Below are 23,026 nucleotides of genomic sequence, written 5' to 3'. Positions count from 1 at the left end.
ATAGCTTTTTCTGATAAAGCTGAGCCAAGAAATGAAATGCAAAAGGAAATAATATCCTTTTATACAGTCCACAGATATTTAGGATATCTCTTGGGATCTTCTTGCATAATGAAAATCTTACAGTTATGGGACAAAGTGGGGAAATACTGCTAAATATAATCCTCAAATTAGCTCAAAACTGAGAATTCATCTTAACACAACAAAAAAGCTGCATATCATTTTATGCTAATATTCCCTTAGCATCTTACACAAATATCTGAAATACAAATCTTAAGCTGAGATACCAAAATTTCCTAAAAGATTTTTTAATCAATAACTAGACCCATGGTAAATATATATAAATGCAAATATATTAATGTATAATTATTATAAAGTCTTCCACTGATTAGTTCATTTTCTTTCAACCACTTTCTTTTTCCTTTTTGACATTTCAAAGATTAAGACCAAGACTCTTTCCTTAAATATCAAGTACCCTCTCAGACATTTTATAGTCCTTCCCTTATCAATGAGTTTTCAAACCCACCCTAGAAAAAAATTGTTATGGACATACGCTATATTTCTTATTTCAGAATCTAATCATAAAAATTTTACAACTCAAGTAGTTCATTGTACTTCCTTAAATGTAGTCAGTGGCACTGAAATCCCCATATAATTATAAATGATTACTTCTAGAAATTAGAGATCAAAGGAACTGTAAATTACATATTGCCCCAAACACACTTAATTCCCAATCCACCTACTTTCATCATGAACTCTTTCAATGTTGAAGGCTCTACTATGCTGATTCAAACTCAGCTGCTGTTCATGGAGGTCCACAGGAACAGGGTTGATGCCAGTCCCTTCAAGATATAACCTAATTCGCTGCCTCCACAACCACCTTAGGGTGAAAAAAAAGCAAGTTATATTGAAATAGAATAAGTTAAACAAAGGATTAGACATTATAGTTTCTCAAATTAAAAAAATTAATATTAAGAAACTAGTTATCCCATGAACAAATTACCCCAGAAATATCTAAAACCCACCACAAATTCCTGCGCAAAACCAGATTTAGATGGCAATATCTACTATAAGACCCCTCAAATAACATGAATTAAAGTCAAATTATTTATCAAGTATCCATTAAATCCCATATATGGAGCCTAATGTATTTGTGTTTTACTTATCAAAATGTATAATATATATAAAAAAGAAAACATTCTGAAATTAAAACACCATTATGTTAAAGTGGTCAGTTTATATAAAAATTCCTTCCCTAAAATTCAGTAATAACATATTTCTGGTTTTTTTTTTAACATAAGAGTTGAATAACAAATACTGTAACACTTAAGATTACATCTAAAACTTCAATGACTTTTTAGTGGGAAAAAAAAAGGAATCAAGTTTAATTGATTTTAAAATCAAAAACTGACATATCAAAAAGCCAATGGGACAGATTCTACTAGATAAGTACACAAAAATATACTCCTACTTGGAGTATATTAGTCATCTGTAAGGGTGCTAAACTTCTGAGATGAGCAGAAACTGAAAAGTCGCTACTAAGAGACTCGCTACTAAAAAAAAAAAAAGATTCCAGAAGTCAAGAAGATTTAATCCAATTTCACAAACACCTAGAGAAAAGGTTTTCTCAAACTATAAAATCTAGGCTAAGTCAGCGAAAAAAAGTAGTCCAACTTAGCTCTAATTAATGGGTCTACCTCATCTTAACTCTTTCCTCTACCCTTCCTCTCCTTCAGGGCAGTCTGACTACTGAACAAATTAAGTGAAAGGAATATTTTAAAAAAAAAACATCTCTACTGGTTAGGAAATACTTAACATGTAAGACAGAGATACCAGGCATCTCAGCATAGTTAGAATAAATCCAACCTTCAGACACTCTGGATGGGAGAAGATGAGAGTGAAAAATACAAAATCTCAGAGACCTTGAACATTTAATTTTCACCAATAGTCTTAATCATCTTTTTACCAAATTGGTAAAAACATGTAAGGTTAAAGTAGAGACATGGCCTCTATCTCACTGAAGGAGAAAAACCTCTACTTAACAATTACATTACAGGTCAAGTGGCATTTGGCAAGGTTTCTCCACATAGTTCCAATAGGGTTAGGAGTAGACAAGTTAGATGTGTTTGTGACTCAGCTAATGCATTATTTTTTATGTATTATTTGAATTGTTTTTTATGGCTACAACTATGGACTAATCCAAATATTATCTAATTTTGTTCTGTTTAACAGCCTTTTTAATGATATACATTAATAAAATAATTATATAATAATTATATTATCTTAACAAGATAATTATAGAGCAATAGTAAGAAGTTCCTACCTGAACTCACCACGATAGAACTTCTGTAAGGCTTCTGGGAAGGAATGCGTATATCGAACAGGAAGACATAAATGACCCTCAGACCTTTATTTTAAAGGGATTTGGGTGGTATAAAGGGAAGAAGAAATAAAAGCACTCAATTCAAAAGGTATCATTAAACTACAAAAATCAGACATGAATATTTTTGAATTTCTACTCTATAATTCATTTTTGCCACATATTATTTATATTTTCAACAAGAACCAAAAAAAAAAAAGACCAAATACAAATAGTAGTTTACATCCAGGTTTAATACCATAATACAACTTAAGTTTCCACATTACAGTAAAACTAACAGCAAATTTGCCACTGATTGATATTCCTGCAAAATTATCTAATGGTGTAGTGATATTTGCATTTTAACATCTATATTACTTAACTACTAACTTTGGGCAAGTCACTTCAGCATCAGCTTCTTTATCTCTAAAAAGGCCATAAGACCACCAATCTCAAAAGGTTATTCTGAGGAATCAAACTATTTATTTGAAAGTTTTTTGAACCATTAACCCCTTAGAAATATCTTTTAAGATAATCTCTTACTAAAACAGAACTCATAGCTTTATCTAATCTAACTTCAAGGAGTTAACGGCTTTCATGAAAGACAGAATTTAAAAAAAAAAAAAAACTGCAAATTACAAACTGTTAACTGCCTATAGGCTGATAAATGAAGATGAGAAGCTATGGCACCTAACATGTGGAAAGGTGTCCAGAAAGTTCAATCAGCCTCATTTATGTGATGCTTCAATCTTGAAGGAAAGGCTGACAGTTTGCCTGGCAAAACAAACCCTTAATAATAACTATAAATTAACATAAATGTGAAGAGCCACGTAAAAGGGTTTTACAAAGCTGTAACTAGTCAATTTATCTGAGATAAATTTATCTAAGAAACTTAGGCAGGGACTAGATTTTTTAAATTTTTATATTTACTGCAATACTCTTATACAGTGCTAAGATTATAAAAGTTGAAAGTCAAAGTGTAAGTCGCTCAGTCCCATCTGACTCTTTGCGACCCCAAGGACTTCTCCAGGCCAGAACACTGGAGTGGGTAGCCTTTCGCTTCTCCAGGGGATCTTCCCAACCCAGGGACTGAACCCAGGTCTCCAGCCTTGCAGGCTGGTTCTTTGCTAGCTAAGTCACAAGGGAAGGCCCTTATATAAAAGTTATCAACAGTCATTTATTTGATAGAATACCTACTGAGGTCACCTGCAGGTCTAAAACACTCAAGAGAGAAAAATCTAGGCCTGGCCTGGAGGATTCAATTTCAGTGTGGCTCACTCACTAGTGCTAACTGCTGGCAAGGTCCTCAAGGTCCTCAAGTCTCTCTCCACGTGAGTCTCCCCACAGGGCGGCCTTGGTATCCTCATATCATGGTGGCTGACTTGCTCAAGAATGAGCAACCCAAGAGACCAACACAGAAGCTACAGTACCATTTATGACCTAGCCTTGGAATGCACACACTGTTGTATCATATTCTGTTGGTCCCACGGGCCAGCCCTACTTAACGTGGGAAAGGAACCACATAAAGGTGTAAATAACAAGAGGCTACATTAAAGGTCAGCTATCACATGCTCTCTACCCCATTTTGATTATTAAGTATTTAAATGTCGTAATTATATACAGGCGTCAGCAGAGAGAGTACAGAATACCAAAGAGAAAACTGAAATTGTCTATTTAATTTGGCTGAGTCTACCAATGAGCCATCTTAGAGAAGCAGATCCTCCAGCCCAACCTTTGGATGCCTGCAGTCCCAGCTGACATCTGCCTATAACCTCATTAGAGATCCCAAGGTAAAACCATCCAGCCAAACCCTTCCTGGATTCCTGACACACAGAAACCATGGGAGAAAATAAATTATTATTACTATTGTTTTAAGCCTCCAGTTCGCGGATGATTTGTTATGCTGCGTTTGATAACTACTGCAGAGAAGAAGAAACTTAACTGAACATTAACTTCTGGGCTTATTTAAGGATTGTGAGACACCTCACACTTATAAAAAATATAAGTCAGGCAACCTGAATTATGGAACAAGCTAGAGGCCTTATACATTTCTGCCTGGGGGGGCAAAAAGAAAAAACAAAAGACTTCTAGAATACATTATTCCAGCTAGAAATTAGAGAAACAACACCTTCTGCTTATCAGTTTCAAAATCTTCACAAGCTAATGAATATTAAGCCAGTTTTTAAAGGAGAATGTATTTCAACAAACTGTATAAAATATGATCACTAAACAATCTATCATTACAAAGTTTTTCTAAAATACATGTGTACAATCACTAAAGGCAATTTAAAAATAATTACTGAAGCAATAATCTCAGTTACTTGTGCTCAGGAGATATTTGCTCAGCTAGGTCAGGGTCCTAGCCCTGCTCCCTAAAATCATTTAACTAATCATTCATTTTTCAAGTGTTTATTGCCTACTGACTATGTATAATAATAGTATGCTAGAGAAATTTAGTCCTATACTCAAAGAATTTGTAGTCTGATGGAAGAGACAAATAATCAAGCAGAAAATAATAAGAGAGACGTGCTCTCTGTAGAGGGAATCATAGTCAGAGCCCAAGACAGGAACCAGTCTTGAATTAAAAAGAACTACACAATTGAGTCAGTGGTCTAAGGGCACTTCAGGCGAAAGCACAAATAAAGGCATGAAAAGGACCTCTGGAGAACTCTTTCACTTACTCTTTCTGCTATCTTGCTATCAACAAAGCTCACCACGAAAGCAAAAGCTCCCACAAGTGAGCCTCCAATCAAGATGTTAGGATGCTCATCCATTACACTGTGCTTAAGCACAGCTTCGGGTTGGGGCAGCAGGGCGGGGGGCGAGGGGGGATTACTGAATGAAGGTATAAACTTCCATTTATAAGAAAGTACTCGAGAAGCAATGTGCCACATGCTGGCAAAAGTTAACACTGGTGTATGGTATATTTGAAAGTTATTAAAGAGAGCAGATCTTAAGAGTTCTCATCACTAGGAAACAAACTCCCCCCCACCCTTATTTTTTTTTTTAGTTATATCAGATAACAGATGTTAAAAACTTATTGTGGTAATGATTTCACACAACACAGGTTACATCAAGTCATTATGTTGTACATCCTACACTTACACAGTGCTGTATGTCCATTATATCTCAATAAAACTGGGCAAAAATACAATTAAAAAACCCCAAAGAATAGACTTCAGGAAGGATCCTAGACTGTTCCTAGAGAGGCATCAGTCCTTTTTTTAAGCTGAAGAATGTGCCTGTGGGTAAATAAAGATAGATGAAACTAGAAAAGCTGAGAAGCAACAGGTGGTGAATCATCATATACATTATGCTAAGGAATTTGCAAGGCATCTGGAAGATCAAAAGGAAACCCTGAAAGACCTTAACTAAAGAGTAGATACAATCAAATTTGCACTTTAGAAAAAATACTAAGGCAAAGTATGAAGGATGAGATGGAAAGAGCAAGAATGGAGATTATTGCAGTAATTTAACTCACACACTACAAAGGCCTCAGCTATGATTAGTAACAGTGAGGAGGACAAGAGAAGGACTCAAAGGTAGGATCCCTAAAAAGTCACACTAAATACCCGACCCTGAAGGGAGGGGTGAGGATGAGTCGCCACAGCTTTAGCACTCATTACAATTCCATTCATCAAGTATGGCATCGGGGAAAGGAGACAAGTCCATTTGTAAATGCATTACTTTTAACTGCCACCAGATACATTCAAGCGGAAGCCAGTATGGCTACAACAGCATGAAGAAAGAGAAAATAACAGGACATAGCATACAGAACAGTCAGAGGCCAGATAATGTAGAGTCTTGAATGTCACAGTGAAGGTGATCAACCATCTCCATTTGCCCGAGACAGACAATTTTCCCAGGACGAAGGACTTCCGGTGCTGAAACTGAGAAATTTCCAAGCAAACGAGGATGAAAAGGAACTGGTCACTGTAAAATTAATTTTATTCTGAGTTAGATGGAGAGCCACAGTAAGACTTTGAGCAGAGAAGTCTACCTAATATTACCAAACTTTTATAAAACAGTCACTGTGGCTGCAGTGGACAGAAGAGACTTAAATAAGACAAGAGTAGAAGCAAGATCACTGTTGGATATGATCATGGTTGTGAGTGGCTAGAACAGAATAAGGTTATATGTCAGAGAAGCTGAGGAAAGGGGGAAAAAGTGCTAACAGGGTTTAATTTATTTATTAAGTCTATGAAGTCACACAGGAAATCAGTGGAGGCATACTTAGGGATGTAGATAAGAGCCTAAGTAAGGGTAGAAGCTGCAACATCATTAACTCATCCATCACCAGCAACACCAAAGGTCACCAGTACTCACCTCAGTCAAGGGCTCAGGTATATTCAGCTACAGACACTACTCCCAACCTACCTGGGAAATCAGATGTGAGAACCTGTCCACCCCATATCATAATTTTCTACCACCAGTGCCAGCGCAATGCATATGTATTTCTCATGCCTAAGCTAAAAAAAGAGCTAAGACTTTGAGAATAACTACAAAGAAGAGAAATCTGCTAAAGGTAGAGATCAATTCTACATGCCTAGATTTCATCACCAAAATGGTTCTGGTACATAGTTCTAACATTCATGATAGCCAGGAAGGGTGATGTTCCCACTCACACAGCATGCACCATGGCAGACACCCTGTAGCAAGAGGATAAAGAGCTTCCAAACTTTAAGATTTATCATAAATATATACTATGCAAAGCAAAGGATAAATGTTTGTATATATAACAGGTAAAAAAAATTCTTTTTCCTTACCGTTCTGGGTCGGTGTTTACACCAATAACTGGTTTAAGTCTGTCCAAGACTTTACTTGCTGCCAAAAGCATTGTGCCATCCCCTAAAGGACATAAAGCATTAAACACTAGCTCTGTAACAAGTCTGATCAACAACACTGTGAACATTAGTTCTTTTAGCAATCACACCCCACCCCATCCTGCTGGCTGCCACAGTCTCCTCCACTTCCTTTCTACCCACTATTCTTTGTATTATCTCTCCAACTCTAACCCAGAATTTCTCAACAGTGGCAAGAGTGACACTTTAGGCCAGGTAATTTTTCTGTTTTGGGGGTTGTCCTGAGCCTGTAGGGTGATGGGCAGTATCCCTGGCCTCTACCCATTAGATGCTGATAGTAGCCCCCAGGTGGGAGCCACTATTCTAACCCTATCACTTCTTTTAACCATTCCTCTTTCCCTCTCTCATACCATCAGTCCAAATTCACAAATTATTTTAATGAGAATACATCCAAAGTGTCCAATTTTGCATTTTTCTCCCCACCAAAAAGAAAACCCATAAAGGTTTATAAAGAATGGTCACTAATGTAGTAATACAGCTCAGGAAAAAAAAAAAAAGCATAAGTATACTGGGACCAAAGAGGGATGGAATTTATCTAATCTCATTAAACTCTTAAACTCAACTATTTTTTAAAGCCTGGCATAACTAAACCAAAGGACAATTATAAACAATCCTTTGAATCATATTTAAAGTTAAAGGCACACCTTAAGTATACACACAGGAATACAGACACACAGAACATTACAGTAACGTCATCCACTAAAAAATTAAAACGCTGTATAAAGCACACCTTTTAAAATCTGATTCTAAAAACCTAAAAATTTGTCTTACGGTAGGACTCTGAACGCTTCATTACAGCTAGCTCACAGGATATTTGGAAATATGACTTTTAAAGAGCATTTCCATATTCCAACACCTTTACCTCTGCAAAACTATTACCTCCTGCAGCTATGACAGCATCTGCCCATCGAACAGTTTCCTCATCATATTCTCTCCTCTTTACGAGACGAACCTCAATTCCCTCATTCCTAAGATAAAAAAAGTAAAAGGTATATAAAATTTCCACTAACATAAAGGAGTATGTTTTATGAGAGGCAGATTATTACAATGGAGCTGTAAAATAAACAACTTTGTTTTACAAACAAATTTATGTTTAGCTTTGGAAGGTCAGCTTCATTTTCATTTAACCACAACAACCAATCAACTACAGGAAGCACATGAATAAACTATCCCAAGTCTCCAATGTGCTTTAAAAACATCTTTTAAAGCCCTTGACGAATAGCAATATTAATTAGAATTTCCTTTTATTTTCTCTATTCTTTCTGATGCTAAAATTCATTAATATAAAATGGTCCAAAAGACTAACACGTTGAGAGACAATTTTTTAAAATAAGAGCGAATAGCTATTATTTTAAATTCAACACATATTGACTGCCAGATAAAAACAGTGACTAAAACATTTCCTAATTTGCATGTCCTCACACTGATTCTCTTGCATACACACACTTATTCACTGACTCATTTAGCCTTTAATTAATGGACGTTTCTATAATCATAATTTTTAGACATTCAAAAACTATTATAATGAACACCTATATAATCTACTATTCTGTTTAAGAAATAAAACATTATCCTACAGTTGAAGCCTGCTGTGTACAAAATTAACTGTTTAGAAAAGGCACTTCTTGGGCAGACCAAATAATAACTGACAATCTGAAATTTTCAGAGTACAGTAAAAATTTCCTTAAAAATACTCTAATACCAACTCCATTAGCCACAGTATAATTTTCTTAAAATGATTCTATAATGGCCATCTCTCCTAAAAATCTAAGTATTAGCTGCTAGTAAAAATTTAAAAATTGAAAGTCCTCAATACAGAAGCCCACTTAACACCTGATCCCACAGACTTACCGTAAACTATCAAGAATGTGCTCTACATTTTTGGTGTGAATATGATGTCGCTCAAGCAATCCACTGTAGCTAGAGCCTTTCAGCGCGAGCTATATCAAAATAAAACAAATTTTGCCTTATTACATAATATGCTTTACATATTATATTTCTTTAAAAAGCCCTATATAAGACAGACTGGGTTGTTTTGGGTGGGGGGGGGGTTGAACATACATTTTAATGGCTATCTGTGAAACCCACAAGTATAAACTTAATTAGAAAGTCTGGTTCCAGAAAATCATAATGTGGTTCTAATACCAAATACAGCATTAAGTTTCCTGAATCAGTATATCCTGAATCCTGAATGTAGTCAACAGGATTTCAAAAGTCCATGTTTTACAGCTTGAGTGTCTTTTTTTTTTCCTAAATGGATTTTTTAACATGCTGAATTTGGCTACTGAAGACCAAAGATGAACTATTATTTTAGAAAGCAGTCATCTAAAGGTCATCTAATGACCTCTGTTCTACTTGGACTTGCAGCTCTCTTGTATTCCAATTTCTGAACTCTATCTGAAATTTACACAGTCCAAACAAAGGGCTTGCTGGCTGCTTGAGAGTGGATAACTTCTAGATGTAAGGACATATAGTCTTCAATAATTGTTTTTGCTAGTTGTTTAGAATAGTTTATAATGTCACTATCTTATCATTAATATTCTTTTAAAGTATATGTCTTCTAGAATCATCCACAAAGTAAAATGTTGAGGGAAGTTTAGAAACATTCATTTAATCATCAAGTAGGAAATATGTTCACTAGAGTGAATGCTAGAATCAAAAAGCATGTTATTTGGGGGGGACAACAAAATTAAAACTACTTATAGAAAAACTATTAAAGAAAAAGAAACAAAACAGAAGACCAGCAGAAAAGATCTTCTACAACTAAAGATACGAGGGAACCACAGCAAGACAGATAAGAGGTATGAGATGCAGTGCAGTCAAGGCCCACACCCCTGGGTGGACAACCCCCAAATGGGGGGAAGGAATAATTTATAACTGCAGAGCTGCTTCCCAAGGAGCAAGGGGCCAGAGCCCCACACTGACTCCCCAGCCCAGAGGCCCTGCCCTGGGAAGACAAGTCCCCGAACATCTGGCTGTGAAGGCCAGCGGGACTTACTTTTAGGAGAACCAGGGCTGTGGGAAATAAAGAGCACACACAAATCTCCACACACTCCAGGACCCAGGACAGAAGCAGCCATTTGAAAAAATCCTGGGTCAGACCCATCTGCTGATCTTGGAGAGGTTCCTGAGGAGGCAGGAGGCAACTAGAGCTCACCCTGACGACATGGGACACTGGTGATGGCCACTGTGTGACGCTTGTTCCACCATGAGGACACTGGCACTGGCCAACGCCACTGTGGAATTCCCTCTCCAGCTTATTACTGCTGGGATGTAAACCCCAGGCCTGCCACCTAAAGACCCCGTGAGCCCATAGGTAACCCCGGACCTAGCCCTGTCCACCTGAGAACCTGAGACCCAGCCCCCACTCCAGCACACTCACAGCAGGCCCAGGATTCCCAGTACCCGGCTCCGCGTATCAGTGGACCTGTAACAGCCTGGGGGCCGGCTTCACTCATTGGGGAGTGGGGAGGCACCAGTCCAAGGCCCCCTGGGCCCTGGCCACCAGTGGGCTGACCCCAACTCCAGGACCTCCAGGGCCCTGCAACCAGAGACTCCAGGCCTGTCTCCACCCACCAGTGGGATGGTGCTAACCCAGGACCCAGTTCTCCCACCAGAGGGCAGGCACCAGCCTGGGGATCCTGTTGACCCACCAGTGGGCCAACAGCAGCTCTGGAGCAGCTTGTGCTCTCAACCAGCTGCCAGGATCTGGCCCCACCCACCATTAGGCTGACACCAGCTTTGCGACATCCCTGACCCCACAGCCAATCATGTCAAGAGCCAGCCCTGCCCATCAGCAGGCCAATACTAGATGTGGAACCCCTATGTGCAACCACCTATTCCAGAACTCAGCTCCACCCACGAGTGGGCCAGCACCAGATCAAGGGACCCCAGGGCCACACAGCCCGCAGCCTCGTGACCCAACCCCACCCCACAGCAGCCAGCACACCAGGTGGGGCCTGGCAACCAACCAGACGCCCCACAGTAGTCAGCTGGCACAGGAGGGCCCATGCAGCCCACATAAGAAGCATCCCTAGAGCATGTAAGTCTGGTGACCAGAAAAAGTGTGTTGCTGACATGCAAAGGACATCTAAAAAAGGCTGCTTCTCCAAGGCTGGAAAACACAACTAGCCTACCAAATATACAGAAACAAAAACAGCAAATCAGGAATAATGGAGCAGGAAGGAATACGTTCCAAATAAGTGAACAAGATAAAATCGCAGACGAATTAACTGAAATGGAGACAGGAAATCTAAACCTGATAAAGAGTTCAAGGTAATCATCAAAGAACTCTGGAGAAGATTAAATGATAAGAGTGAGAAGTTAAAAGGCTTAAAAAAAAAAGAGTTAGAAAATATAAGGGGCTTACCTGGTGGCTCAGACACTAAAGAATTTGCCTGCAATGCAGGAGACCCAGGTTCAATCCTTGGGTCTGGAAGATCCCCTGGAGAATGGAAAGGCTACTCACTCCAGTATTCTTGCCTGGAGAATTCCATGGACAGAGAAGCTTGACGGTCATGGGGTCGCGGAGAGTTGGACATGACTGAGCGACTAAAACTTTCACTTCAAAAATATAAAGATGACCAAACAGAGATGAAGAACAGTAAGTGAAATGAAAAATACACTAGAAGGACTCAACATTACATTAGACGATATAAAGGGGTGGATCAGTGAGATGAAAGATACAGTAGTGGAAATCACTGAAGATGAACAGAAAAAGGAAAAAAAGAATAGAAAGAAATAAAGACAGTTTAAGAGACCTCTGGGACAACAGCTCAAAATAAATGAGTCACAGTATGAAATGATTATCTGGTGATCATTCTGAAATGTTAGAAACACCAATCACCATGTTCTATAACAAGAACTAACATAGTGCTGTAGGTCAATTATACTTCAAAAACAAACTCACTCATAGAAAAAGAGATAAGATTTGTGGTTACTAGAAGGAATGGAGAGTTGGATGAAAGTAGTCAAAATGTACAAACTCCCAGTTTTAAGATAAATATTAGAGATGTACAACATGATAATTATAATTAACACTGCAGTATGTTACATATAAAAGCTGTTAAGAGAGTAAATCCTGAGAGATCTCATCACAAGAAAAAAAATTTCTATTTCTTTAATTTTATATCTATAGAGATGATAGATGTTTACTAAACTTACTGTGATAATCATTTCATGACATATAAATGTCAAATCATTATGCTGTACACCTTAAACTTACATGGTGCTGTGTAAAAATTACATCTCAAGAGTAGAATTTCTTCTTGTGAATTACTGTAATTCTTTAATAACTCATGCTTAATACATTTATTTAGGGGATACAAGTTCTTTCATTAATTATTTTCATAAACAATGTAGCTGGTTGGCCTACTAAGTTGTAGTAACAGACTAGCTAACTAGGCAACTAAGAGATAAGACATTTTTAAAAATCACTAATAAAAAGCATCAATTAGAAAGTCATATCACTATGCAACTTGCTCTTATATTAAAAAACAATTTTATTTAATACTCAACGGATAGTAAGAATTTCTAGCTACCCGTTTGGAAAATAACAACACTTCAAAGATTTAAAAACATACTTCAATTAGACAAAAACAAGAACCCAGGAATTCTCTGTAAAACATCTTAAAATTAAGAAACTAAAGAAATTACTGAAATTTAGAATACATTCTCAACTCTGCAATGCTATACTTAATGTATCAGTATTAATGACAAAGTTATTAATGTTTTTTCTTTTTTCTCCAAAAGCTTGTTAATTCTCATCAGCATTAACAAAAAGTTTTTTCTGAAGATTATCCACTAAAATGGAAAAACTGGTGTGAACCTAAAAGTTCTACAGCAGACACACTTAACATAACAGAACTGCCCCTATAAAATCTGCCAAAGCCAACAACACTTCTCCCCACGTGCTTTGAGGTTAAGACAAAACACAACACAACATGAAAGGGGGGCAGGGGGAAGGATTCTGAAAGGACAGAAATCAACCACACCCTAAGGCCAGAGGTGATAGCCATGCTATTTTCTAAATGGCCCAAACACTTCTATTAAAGTATCACAGACATCTTTACTTGACCAAAACTGAATTAAAATTTTAACTTGTTTTACTAGTCAGATGAGTGTTTACTATTTTGTACTCCAGTAAGGGAAGGAAATATGTCTTTTCAAATTTAACGTGTAAGAAATGCACAAACTTGTGAGACAATGACAGCTGCTATGTAAACTCACTAGGCATAATTTAAGCACTCTTAGAATACACTTAACTAAATGGTACAACAAGCACCACTCAAAACTGCCTTAAAAGGATTAGTGGCACCTAACTAACAGCTAGAGAAAGTAAACTATTTATCCAAGCCAGATCAAGCCAGCCACAGGAAACTCTAACCATTTCTTCAGCTATATTTAGTATTTATCTTCAATTATTTCTATTCCATTTACTCTTTATCTCAGGCTCTCACCTTTATTTTCCTCATTGTTCTATCCCTGCTTCTGCATTCTCCTTAATTCTGTTACCTACTCCCTTATACAATGGGATGGCACCAGGTTCCATCTTTGGCATGCTTATCTGTTTCCATTTCACTTTCATTATCTCCCCACTCCAGGGACTTGATCTACCCAGTATACACCAGCACCTAAGAAGTTAACTGCTAGCTCAAGCCTGTTTCTTGAGTTACAGGCTCCAATTTTTAAATGTCTACCTTTACATCCACCCAGTAGGTCAAGTACTTCTCCCCAAAACCATCTAAATCTGATTATATATTCCTCCTAATTTGCTTTTCTGAATCCCATATAGTAGTTAATATTACTTCTATTTACCTAGTCAACAGAGTAAATTCCGGGTGTCAGCTTTAATTCTCCCTCCACAATGAATCTCCACAGCCAGCCAGTGGTAAAGTCCGGTAATTATACCTGTGAACTATTTCTCCAATCTGTCCTTTACATTCATGCTGCCACTGCTTGAGTTCTGGACAACATCAACTCTTATCTGGTCTCTTGTAATAGCTTGCCTCTTGAGTTTCTAAAGGAGTTTCTTCCTTAAAAATCCTTCCCATTCCCCTCATCATCTAACCACTCCCACCAGAAGCCTGCTTTCATACTAGTCCCAGAATAGTAACATCTCAGAAAAACCGAGCCATCCCTCCACTCCTGCGGGGAAGAGAGCAGGGCTGAGCAAGGGTTGTGTTCTGCTGTTAAAAAACGTAAAACCACTACGAGCTAAAACCATGGCATCTAACCACTTTATAAGGCCCTCTTGAGTTTTCCTTGTGGCTCAGCTGGTGAAGAATCCGCCTGCAATGTGGGAGACCTGGGTTCCATCCCTGGGTTGGGAAGATCCCGTGGAGAAGGGAACAGCTACCCACTTCAGTATTCTGGCCTGGAGAATTCCATGGACATGATCACAAACAGTCGGACAAGGACTGAGCGACTTTCACTTAAAGCCGACTTATCTGTTTAGAGAAAAGGGAACCCTGTTACACTGTTGGTGGAAATGCAAACTAGTACAGCCACTATGGAGAACAGTGTGGAGATTCCTTAAAAAATTGCAAATAGAACTGCCTTATGACCCAGCAATCCCACTGCTGGGCATACACACCGAGGAAACCAGAATAGAAAGAGACACATGTACTCCAATGTTCATCGCAGCACTGTTTATAATAGCCAGGAGATGGAAACAACCTAGATGTCCATCAGTAGATGAATGGATAAGAAAGCTATGGTACATATACACAATGGAGTATTACTCAGCCATTAAAAAGAATACATTTGAATCAGTTCTAATGAGATGGATGAAACTGGAGCCGATTATACAGAGTGAAGTAAGCCAGAAAGAAAAACATCAATACAGTATACTAACACATATATATGGAATTTAGAAAGATGGTAATGATGACCCTGTATGCGAGACAGCAAAAGAGACACAGATGTGTAGAGCGGACTTTTGGACTCTGAGGGAGAGGGAGAGGGTGGAATGATTTGGGAGAATGGCATTGAAACATGTATACTATCATGCAAGAAATGAATCATCAGTCTATGTTCGATGCAGGATGCTTGGGGCTGGTGCACAGGGATGATCCAGAGAGATGATATGGGGTGGGAGGTGGGTTCATGTTTGGGAACTCATGTACACCCGTGGCGGATTCATGTCAATGTATGGCAAAACCAATACAGTATTGTAAAGTAAAATAAAGTAAAAATAAAAATTAAAAAAAAATAATAATAATACTCCCTCTTGAGCAATGATTTTCAAATTGCCCTTAGAATGGCTGCCACATTAATCTGGTGGTCACAATCAGAATTAATAGTCAAGAAAAAATAAACTATACTGCATGTGACAAGAGTAAACTGCTTCATGTTATCTTCTGTACCAAATATGAGTACATCATGATATGAGATTTTTCTGATTGTGAATTAGTCACCAAGTTTGAGGTTTTATTACTGGCAAAAAGATGACCTTTCCCACTGCCTTGCTAGTACTGTTCCCTTCCCTTCACATATAAACTCTTCCTTATTCTTTAATATTTAAGTAGCTTAAAATTAAATGATACAATTTTCACCCTCGTCACACTGGCAAAAATGTTAAAGTCTACCAAGTGCTGAGGAGAACACTGTAATCAAGGAGTCATTCGATGCTTATGGAAAAATTACTTGTATTTTTATTTGAAGCATTTAAATAGTGGAAAAACTGAAAATAACCTAATTATTCAAATAATGGAATACTATACAGCAGTTAAAATAAATTAACATGTGTCAACATACAATTTATAACCAATAGTGAATAAGAAAAGCAAATTTCTAAAAAAAGACACATTCTAAAGAATATATTACTGATGTAAATTTTTAAAGACAAAAAAAGGCTAAAACACAGTCAACTTACACTTTATTAGTTGAGAAGTTATTAATGTGCATCAATAAATACCTTTCTATATTCAAAGTTTACATCATATAAATAAAAATATAGAAAAAGTGATCATAGTAAAAAAAAAAATTAAGTTATTTACAATTTCATGACTGGCTACAGGCTTCTCCAAGTAAGCCTAATATACAGGGCAGGTTGAAAACCAGGGCTCTAAAGCATACTGATCAATAATTCCAATAATGGAATTTTAGCTACTGTGATATTCAATCCTTTTACACCTTTATGAGTCTCTTATTTAACTGTAAATACTTGTATACTTATATATCGTATGCCTCTATTTTCCAAGCTGTGTTCCCCAGAATTAAAAACATTTTCTGCCTCCACCCAAAATTTCACGGTCAAATAAAAGCATCGTCTGTTTAGGCTTACGGTTCTCAAACATATTTAACCGTGGAGCCTCTTTCAGGGAACTCACATCAGTAATCTCTACCTTAGTGAAGTGAAGTCACTTAGTCATATTTGACTCTTCGTGACCCCACAGACTGCAGCCTGCCAGGCTCCTCTGTCCATGGGATTTTCCAGGCAACAGTACTGGAGTGGATTGCCATTTCCTTCTCCAGGGGATCTTCCCAACCCAGGGCTCAAACCCGGGTCTCCCGCATTGTAGACAGACGCTTTACAGTCTTGAGCCACCAGGAAGTCCAATCTCTACCTTAGGTTTTCAGCAACTAACATCTCTCCTAAGAGTGACACTGGAAATAAGACTCTGGACTGGCAGCCTCAGGGTAAAAAGAACTAAAAAAGGAAAAAAAAAATTTTTTTTAATTCAGAAACATTTCCCTACCTTTATTTAGTGGAGATGGAAAGGCAAAGAGGATGAGGAGTAAACTAAAGCTCTTGACCTCAACTCCAGAGGAAAAAATTACCACAGATCATATGCTAAAGAGGAAAACTCAAAAAGATATGTATTATGAAAACACAGTGAACAATACCTAACACAACCTTGATGGCTGGAGATGGGCCCAGCAAGGTTATCAAGGATGGCTTCCTATGAGAGGAATGTGTAAGCTTCACCCTTCGGCAAGAACAGAACTAGGCTAAAGCAGTGGTCCCCAACCTTTTTGGCATCAGGGATATTTCACGGAAGACAATTTTTCCACAGATGAGGGCAAGGCGTGATGGTTTCAGAATGATGCAAGCACATTACATTTACTGAGTTCCTTGAGCAGGAGGCAGAGACCAGTCAGTAATGAGAGCGATAGGGAGGGCTGTAAATAACAGATCAAGCTTCTCTCCCTCGCCTGCTGCTCACCTCCCACTGTGAGGCCGGGTTTCTAAGCAGAGATCCTTGGCCCGGGGGCTTGGGTGGGGTGGTGGGGTTAGGGACCCCTGGGCTAAAGGACGAAGGAGGATTCGAAGCAAAAGGGGCTACAAAGGTAAAGACACTGGTGGACACAAATCAAACTACCCTGAAATACCATTTTTCACCTACAGGTTAACAAAGACCCCAAAATGTGCTATACACTGGTACAGCCTCTAAGGGAAGCAATTCGGCAATACTTATTAAAATTTCAAATTTTTCTCACTTGGCAATTTCACTTTTAAGTATCTAGAGTTTGATTCATTAACACAAATTATTATTTGTGTTATTCATAACACAAATTACTACTATTCATTACATAGCATATTTTAAAAAACTAAGGCATTTGCATACAAAGTACTATGCACATACTAAAAGGAATAAGGGGCAGAATAACTTAAATAATGTTAGCATTGAGTAAAAGGGGATGGGATAAAGAAAAAGAACATTTCACTCTGTGGGTTTGTATGTATAGATTATTTCTGGAAGGAAACACAAGAAATTAACATTGGTTACTTTCAGGGACAAAAACTGAGTGTCCATTGACAAGAATAAGAGAGTTTTCAGTGTATACTCTTCTGTATCTTTTACATTTTGAACCATTTTAATGTGTTGCTGATACATAAAGAAATTAATTAGATAAGCACAGCATCTAATGGAAATTAAAGCAGTTTGAAAGCAATGGAAAGTGAAGTTCTAGACAAGAACTGATTAGAAATGAAGCGTTAAGAGATGGACCTGAGTCAGTTCCTAGAAGACCTTGTTTTTAGCACACAAACGATAATAAAGGTTCATCTACAATAACGCTTCTCAAAGTGTGATCTGGGGACCAACTGCAAACCTGGAGAGTTTGTTAGAAATGTGAATCCCTAAAGCATCAGCAGTCTTAAGCGTATGATTCAGAGCCCAGAGTCTGGGAGTTCTCCACAAACTGAATCTTTACATCTGAGGGGAAGAAAGATAAGGCTCAGGTACCTTCATTCTAACAAATTCCCTGAGTGACTCTATAGGTTACAGGGAGCTTTCAAGGCGTTCTAAGCAGAGGAGTAAAATGGCCAGATGTTCACTTTGGATAGACTACTCAGGTTCCTGTGTCTAGAAGATGTGAAAGGAGTGAGGTTCCGTTAGAAGGCTCTGGCAGGACTCCAGATCATGTTCGTTCATTTGATAAATACTCATGGTGCATACGCTACACTCACTGTACGTGTGGCAGAAATGTTACCTGCCCAAGAACTACAAGTTACACCACTGTTTTCAGAGTAAGGAGAACAAAATCCAAGGTGCTGCGTCTCCCAAACCTGCGAAGAAGGCAGGAACTAGGAAGAACTTAAGCCGGTGACGGAGGGACTACTAAATGAAATAATGCTATCCCATTAGGACACTAATTTTAAAAGAAATTAAAACTGGAAACCATTAAAAGGAGTTGCTTCTGGGGTTGTATGACTTGGAGTGGAGCCAGAGAAAGGCGGAAACAGTTCATTTGTTATTTGGCATATATTAAAATATTCTGAAATAAAACATTCTCTTTGACCGAGAGGTGTGTTTATGATGGCAAAATCCTTTCCAATCAGTTTTGATTCATCCAAAGGTTTAGTTTGTGAGTGGCATCAACCCTGATAATATAAGCTCCACATCCACTGACAGCTACATCACTTATGAGGCAAGTGTAATAAAACAGTTTAATTAGTCCTTGCAAAGTTTTGAGCCAGGAAAGGTAAACTCACTGATGAAAAATTTATTCACAAGAAAAGTCACTGATAGCTAGGGGGAAAGGAAGTGCAAGAATTAAAAATAAACCAAAGAAAAACCAATATGAATGAGCAATTAAAAGTGAAACTTTGACCCAGTCTGTTTATGCTTTATCAACTAAGAAATATTTCCTTTAATTGTTTACGTTTCTACAAGGTTACAGAACCATGAAGCTTCGGAGTATGAAATTATACTTGCACTCTATCCCTCGTCTTCCATTTTCATTTTAACAAGTACCCTAATAGAGATCTATTTTGCCACAGAACAATCACCACCACCACCACAAAAGAGAACCATCTCCCCTAAAACTTCAGGTTACCAAGACACCATAGACACAGCCAGCCACAGTGCCAGAACACTCAAGGAAGCACTTGGTGACTGTCTTTTATACCCAATTTACATGATTCATATCCCTCAGTATTTTTTGCCCCAGCAAAATAGCAAACAATATTAACCATATCATTCCTATCACAGAATCCCATTTTAGAACAATTTCACACAGTCCAGTGTTGTTTGGCCTGTCCCTGAACTCTGGTAAAGGCTCCACGTAATACTATTCCATTCCAAATTTGTTGTTGTTTAGCCGCTAAGACCTGTCCCAATTCTTTGTGACCCCAGGGACTGTAGCCTGCCAGGTTCCTCTGTCCATAAGATCTCCCAGGCAAGGATATTTGAGCAGGTTCCCATTTCCTTCTCCAGGGCATCTTCTCAACCCAGGGTTTGAATCCATGTCTCTTGCTTGGCAAGATTCTTTACCACTCAGTCACCCAGGGAAGCCCTTCATTCTGAATACTGGCCTTAACATAAATACCTCAAATCAGTTACAGACAAATCCAATAAAATTTAGTTGAAATGATACCAACAGTAGCTATTTCAAAACTCTGTTCCACAGTCCAGAAGTGTTACTTCAAAAGTTTTCTTATTCCAAACAGCATACTCAAGCAATAGGCAAATATTTACCCATTACAGATTTCTCTTCAGATACTCAGAGTGGGTATACCAGGTAGTTCAATTTTGAAAGACTTGATTTGCCTTACATTTAAAAAGTTTTGATAAGTGGTAATCTAGTTTAGAGACCCAAGAATTAATCTAATTCAGATATCACTCATATCATGAGGCCTTATACAAGTTATTCAGAGTTTTAAAGTATCAGAAAGGGCCTTGGAGGCTCTCTAGTCCAATCCTAGTATTTCACACAATGAACTAGATAGATGCACCCTGAAAACTGGCACCACACCAAAAGTACCACTGTCACCACACCAAAAGTACCACTGTCACCAAGGAGCCCCAGAGAAATTAAAAAGCAGCAGAGGAATTTGACCACACAGGACTTGGGCCTGGCTCCAAGCTCCTGACCCTCAATCCCACACTCTGATCATACAAACCAAGTATACTGTTTTTAACTGTTGTGGGAGGCTTCCATAAAATTGTTATGAAGAACATATTTATGCGTATACAGCACTTGACAGCTTCTAAAAAGTATAACAGATCTGCAGAATTAGAAGCAGGATCCAAAAAGCACCACCTCTTTCCCAAATCAGAAACAATTGCTGCTCATCTTTTTATTTCCTGTCTCACTCTCAGCTTCACTCCTTTAACACAAACTCAACTACTCCAACCTCCTGCTCAAACTGTTTGATTTACTCTTTAAATGATGCAAATATTTTCTATAAACTGCTACCATCAAACACTTTAGGAAAAGGAGAGAAATGAGCACCTAGCATTGCTATCAGATGAATACAGAGGCCCTCCTCAATTAACTCATTAAACAATGAAGCTAAATGTTGAAAATAGTACTTCTGGCTGGGGCTACAGTCCACAGGGTGGCAAGGAGTCCACAGGCCTGAGCAACTAACACTTTCACTTTCTGGAGCAGGTTGCCATTTCCTTCTCCAGGGGATCTTCTTCCCCCAGGGAATCAACTTGGGTCTCTGGCATTGCAGGAGGATTCTATACCAGCTGAGCCACCAGGGAAGCCCTTCATTTTGATAACTTTACAAAATATTACCAAAAAATTGCTGATGATTGCCAATCACAAGTTCAGGACCAGAGTGTCTACTCTGGTACAGAATGCTACAGGATTACGGTTATAGGCAATTAATTCCAAAGTCTTTTGGGGTGGTGTCAACAATTAAGAGATTTCCAATGGAGATTTTTCCAGATATACTGTTCATCATAGAAAACATCATTTTCCTTTTCCTAAAGTGGGGGTGGGCATGAGATCAGATGCTTCAAAAATAAGAGTGAAAGTAGGTAATATTCACCACCTTAGTGAAGTCGCTCAGTCGTGTCCGACCCCATGGACTATAGCCCACCAGGCTCCTCCATCCATGGGATTATCCAGGCAAGAATACTGGAGTGGGTTGCCATTTCCTTCTCCAGGGGATCTTCCGGACCCAGGGGTCGAACCCAGGTCTCCCGCATTGCAGGCAAATGCTTTAACCTCTGAGCCACCAAGGAAGCTTAGGTGTATTTATTTACTTTGCAAAGATATTAAACACCTATACCAAACATAGTCTGTTGTGCAGGCATTACTACATTATAGACATTTACCTGCCTTCGTTTGGACCTTTCTATTTAATAACATACATTCAAAGTCAAATTTCTCCCTTGCTCTTCCTAGCACCGGAGACACGTGAGCTTTTAAAGCAAACTCCTAGAATCTTGTCTGAGGACCACGTTCCAGCACGGAAAAGGCTCAAGCCGACTGGCTCTCCGGAGTGACCCAGGCCTGGCAGTCGTGCCCCGTAAAAGGGGGTGTGTCCGCGGTACCAGAGCCCTCTTTTCCGCTGCCCGCAGCGGCACCCAGAGGCCCCCTTTGCCCCCGGGGCGGCCTGGGGAGAGATTCCCAGAGCATCCAAGCTTCAGACCTACCTCACTCCGGGTTGTTTAAAGGGGGTGTGGGTGGCGAGGGCGCAAATGAATCCCCAAACCTCTCCCACAGTGGGAGTCCTTCTCCCACCCAAGGTTCCTACAGACGCCCCGGCTTGGGGGCGGGGGTCTTCGCACCAACAGTGAACCTGCCCCCCGCTCTCTCTCTCTAAACACACACACACGCTCGCGCGCGCGCGCAGGAGAGGGGAGCCTACAAGCGAAGCCGGAGGGAGTGGAGGGTAGCGTGTAGGGCAGGCCTGGCATCTAGGATGCCCTGGGAAGAAGGGTTGTCCCGAGAGGTCTCGCCCGAGGGGGCGCGGCCGGCCCCCCAAAGTCGCGGCCCGGGGCCCGGCCGAGACACAAGAGCGGGGGCCGCCGGGACCCACCAGCTGCTTCAGGTCCTCCTCCGAGAGCTCCGCGTAACGATATCGCTGCTGCTCGAACTCGTACCGGGTGGTTTTGGCCACCACCACCACCCGGGACGGGCGGAAGCCGCCGTCGGGGCGGCTACCACAGCCCGCCAGCTCGCGCGGCTGCCCCTGCCCCAGGTGCCGCCGGCCGCCGCCTTCACCACCAAGCCACGGCCGCGCGCCGGGGCCTCCCGCGCCCGGCCCCCTGAGCGCCGCTGCCCGGCCCCCAGCCACGCGACAACAGCTGCCCAGCAGGAAGCCTCGGTAACAAGTCATCGTCGGCCCGGCAGCGGCTGCAGGCCTCGGCTCCCCGCCGGCAGCACTGCGTGCCGTCCGCGCCGCCCCTGCCTCCGGGTTCCCGCCAGACCGGCAGAGGTTAAGTGCACAGCAGTGCGTGGCCCGCGCCGCGCGGGGGACGTGCCCAGACGTTGACGGGGGCGGGGAAAGCCGGGCGATTGGGAGTCCGAGGAGCCCACGAAAAAGGTGGGCGGGGGAAAGCGGGAGGCCTCCCAGTGGTGAGGCTGTGTTTGTTTGGGTATCCTTCACCAGCCACGCCTG

General features: G+C 39.9%; 1 protein-coding gene across 7 annotated transcripts in view; it reads right to left on the bottom strand.

Annotated features, from left to right (window-relative positions):
- NADK2 (NAD kinase 2, mitochondrial) overlaps positions 1–23,026 on the bottom strand; it is a 46,500-nt gene extending 23,474 nt beyond the window's left edge. For 2 of the 7 annotated variants that reach the window (XM_069555910.1, XM_069555914.1), the window contains exons 1-6: positions 22,445–22,901; positions 9,070–9,158; positions 8,098–8,186; positions 7,123–7,204; positions 2,321–2,404; positions 741–877 (exon numbers count right to left, since the gene is read on the bottom strand). In XM_069555910.1, coding sequence (XP_069412011.1) covers positions 741–877; positions 2,321–2,404; positions 7,123–7,204; positions 8,098–8,186; positions 9,070–9,158; positions 22,445–22,744 — 781 coding nt within the window. In that variant the 5' untranslated portion in view covers positions 22,745–22,901. Of the gene's footprint in view, positions 1–740; positions 878–2,320; positions 2,405–7,122; positions 7,205–8,097; positions 8,187–9,069; positions 9,159–11,587; positions 11,782–14,034; positions 14,231–21,451; positions 21,537–22,444 lie in introns of those variants that run through there. The other 5 variants (XM_069555917.1, XM_069555916.1, XM_069555913.1 and 2 more) reach the window with 5 other exon arrangements.

This window comes from Ovis canadensis, chromosome 16 (genome assembly GCF_042477335.2).
Source record: "Ovis canadensis isolate MfBH-ARS-UI-01 breed Bighorn chromosome 16, ARS-UI_OviCan_v2, whole genome shotgun sequence".
In the NCBI taxonomy this organism is placed as follows: domain Eukaryota; kingdom Metazoa; phylum Chordata; class Mammalia; order Artiodactyla; family Bovidae; genus Ovis; species Ovis canadensis.
This window is presented reverse-complemented; position numbering and strand designations above follow the sequence as displayed.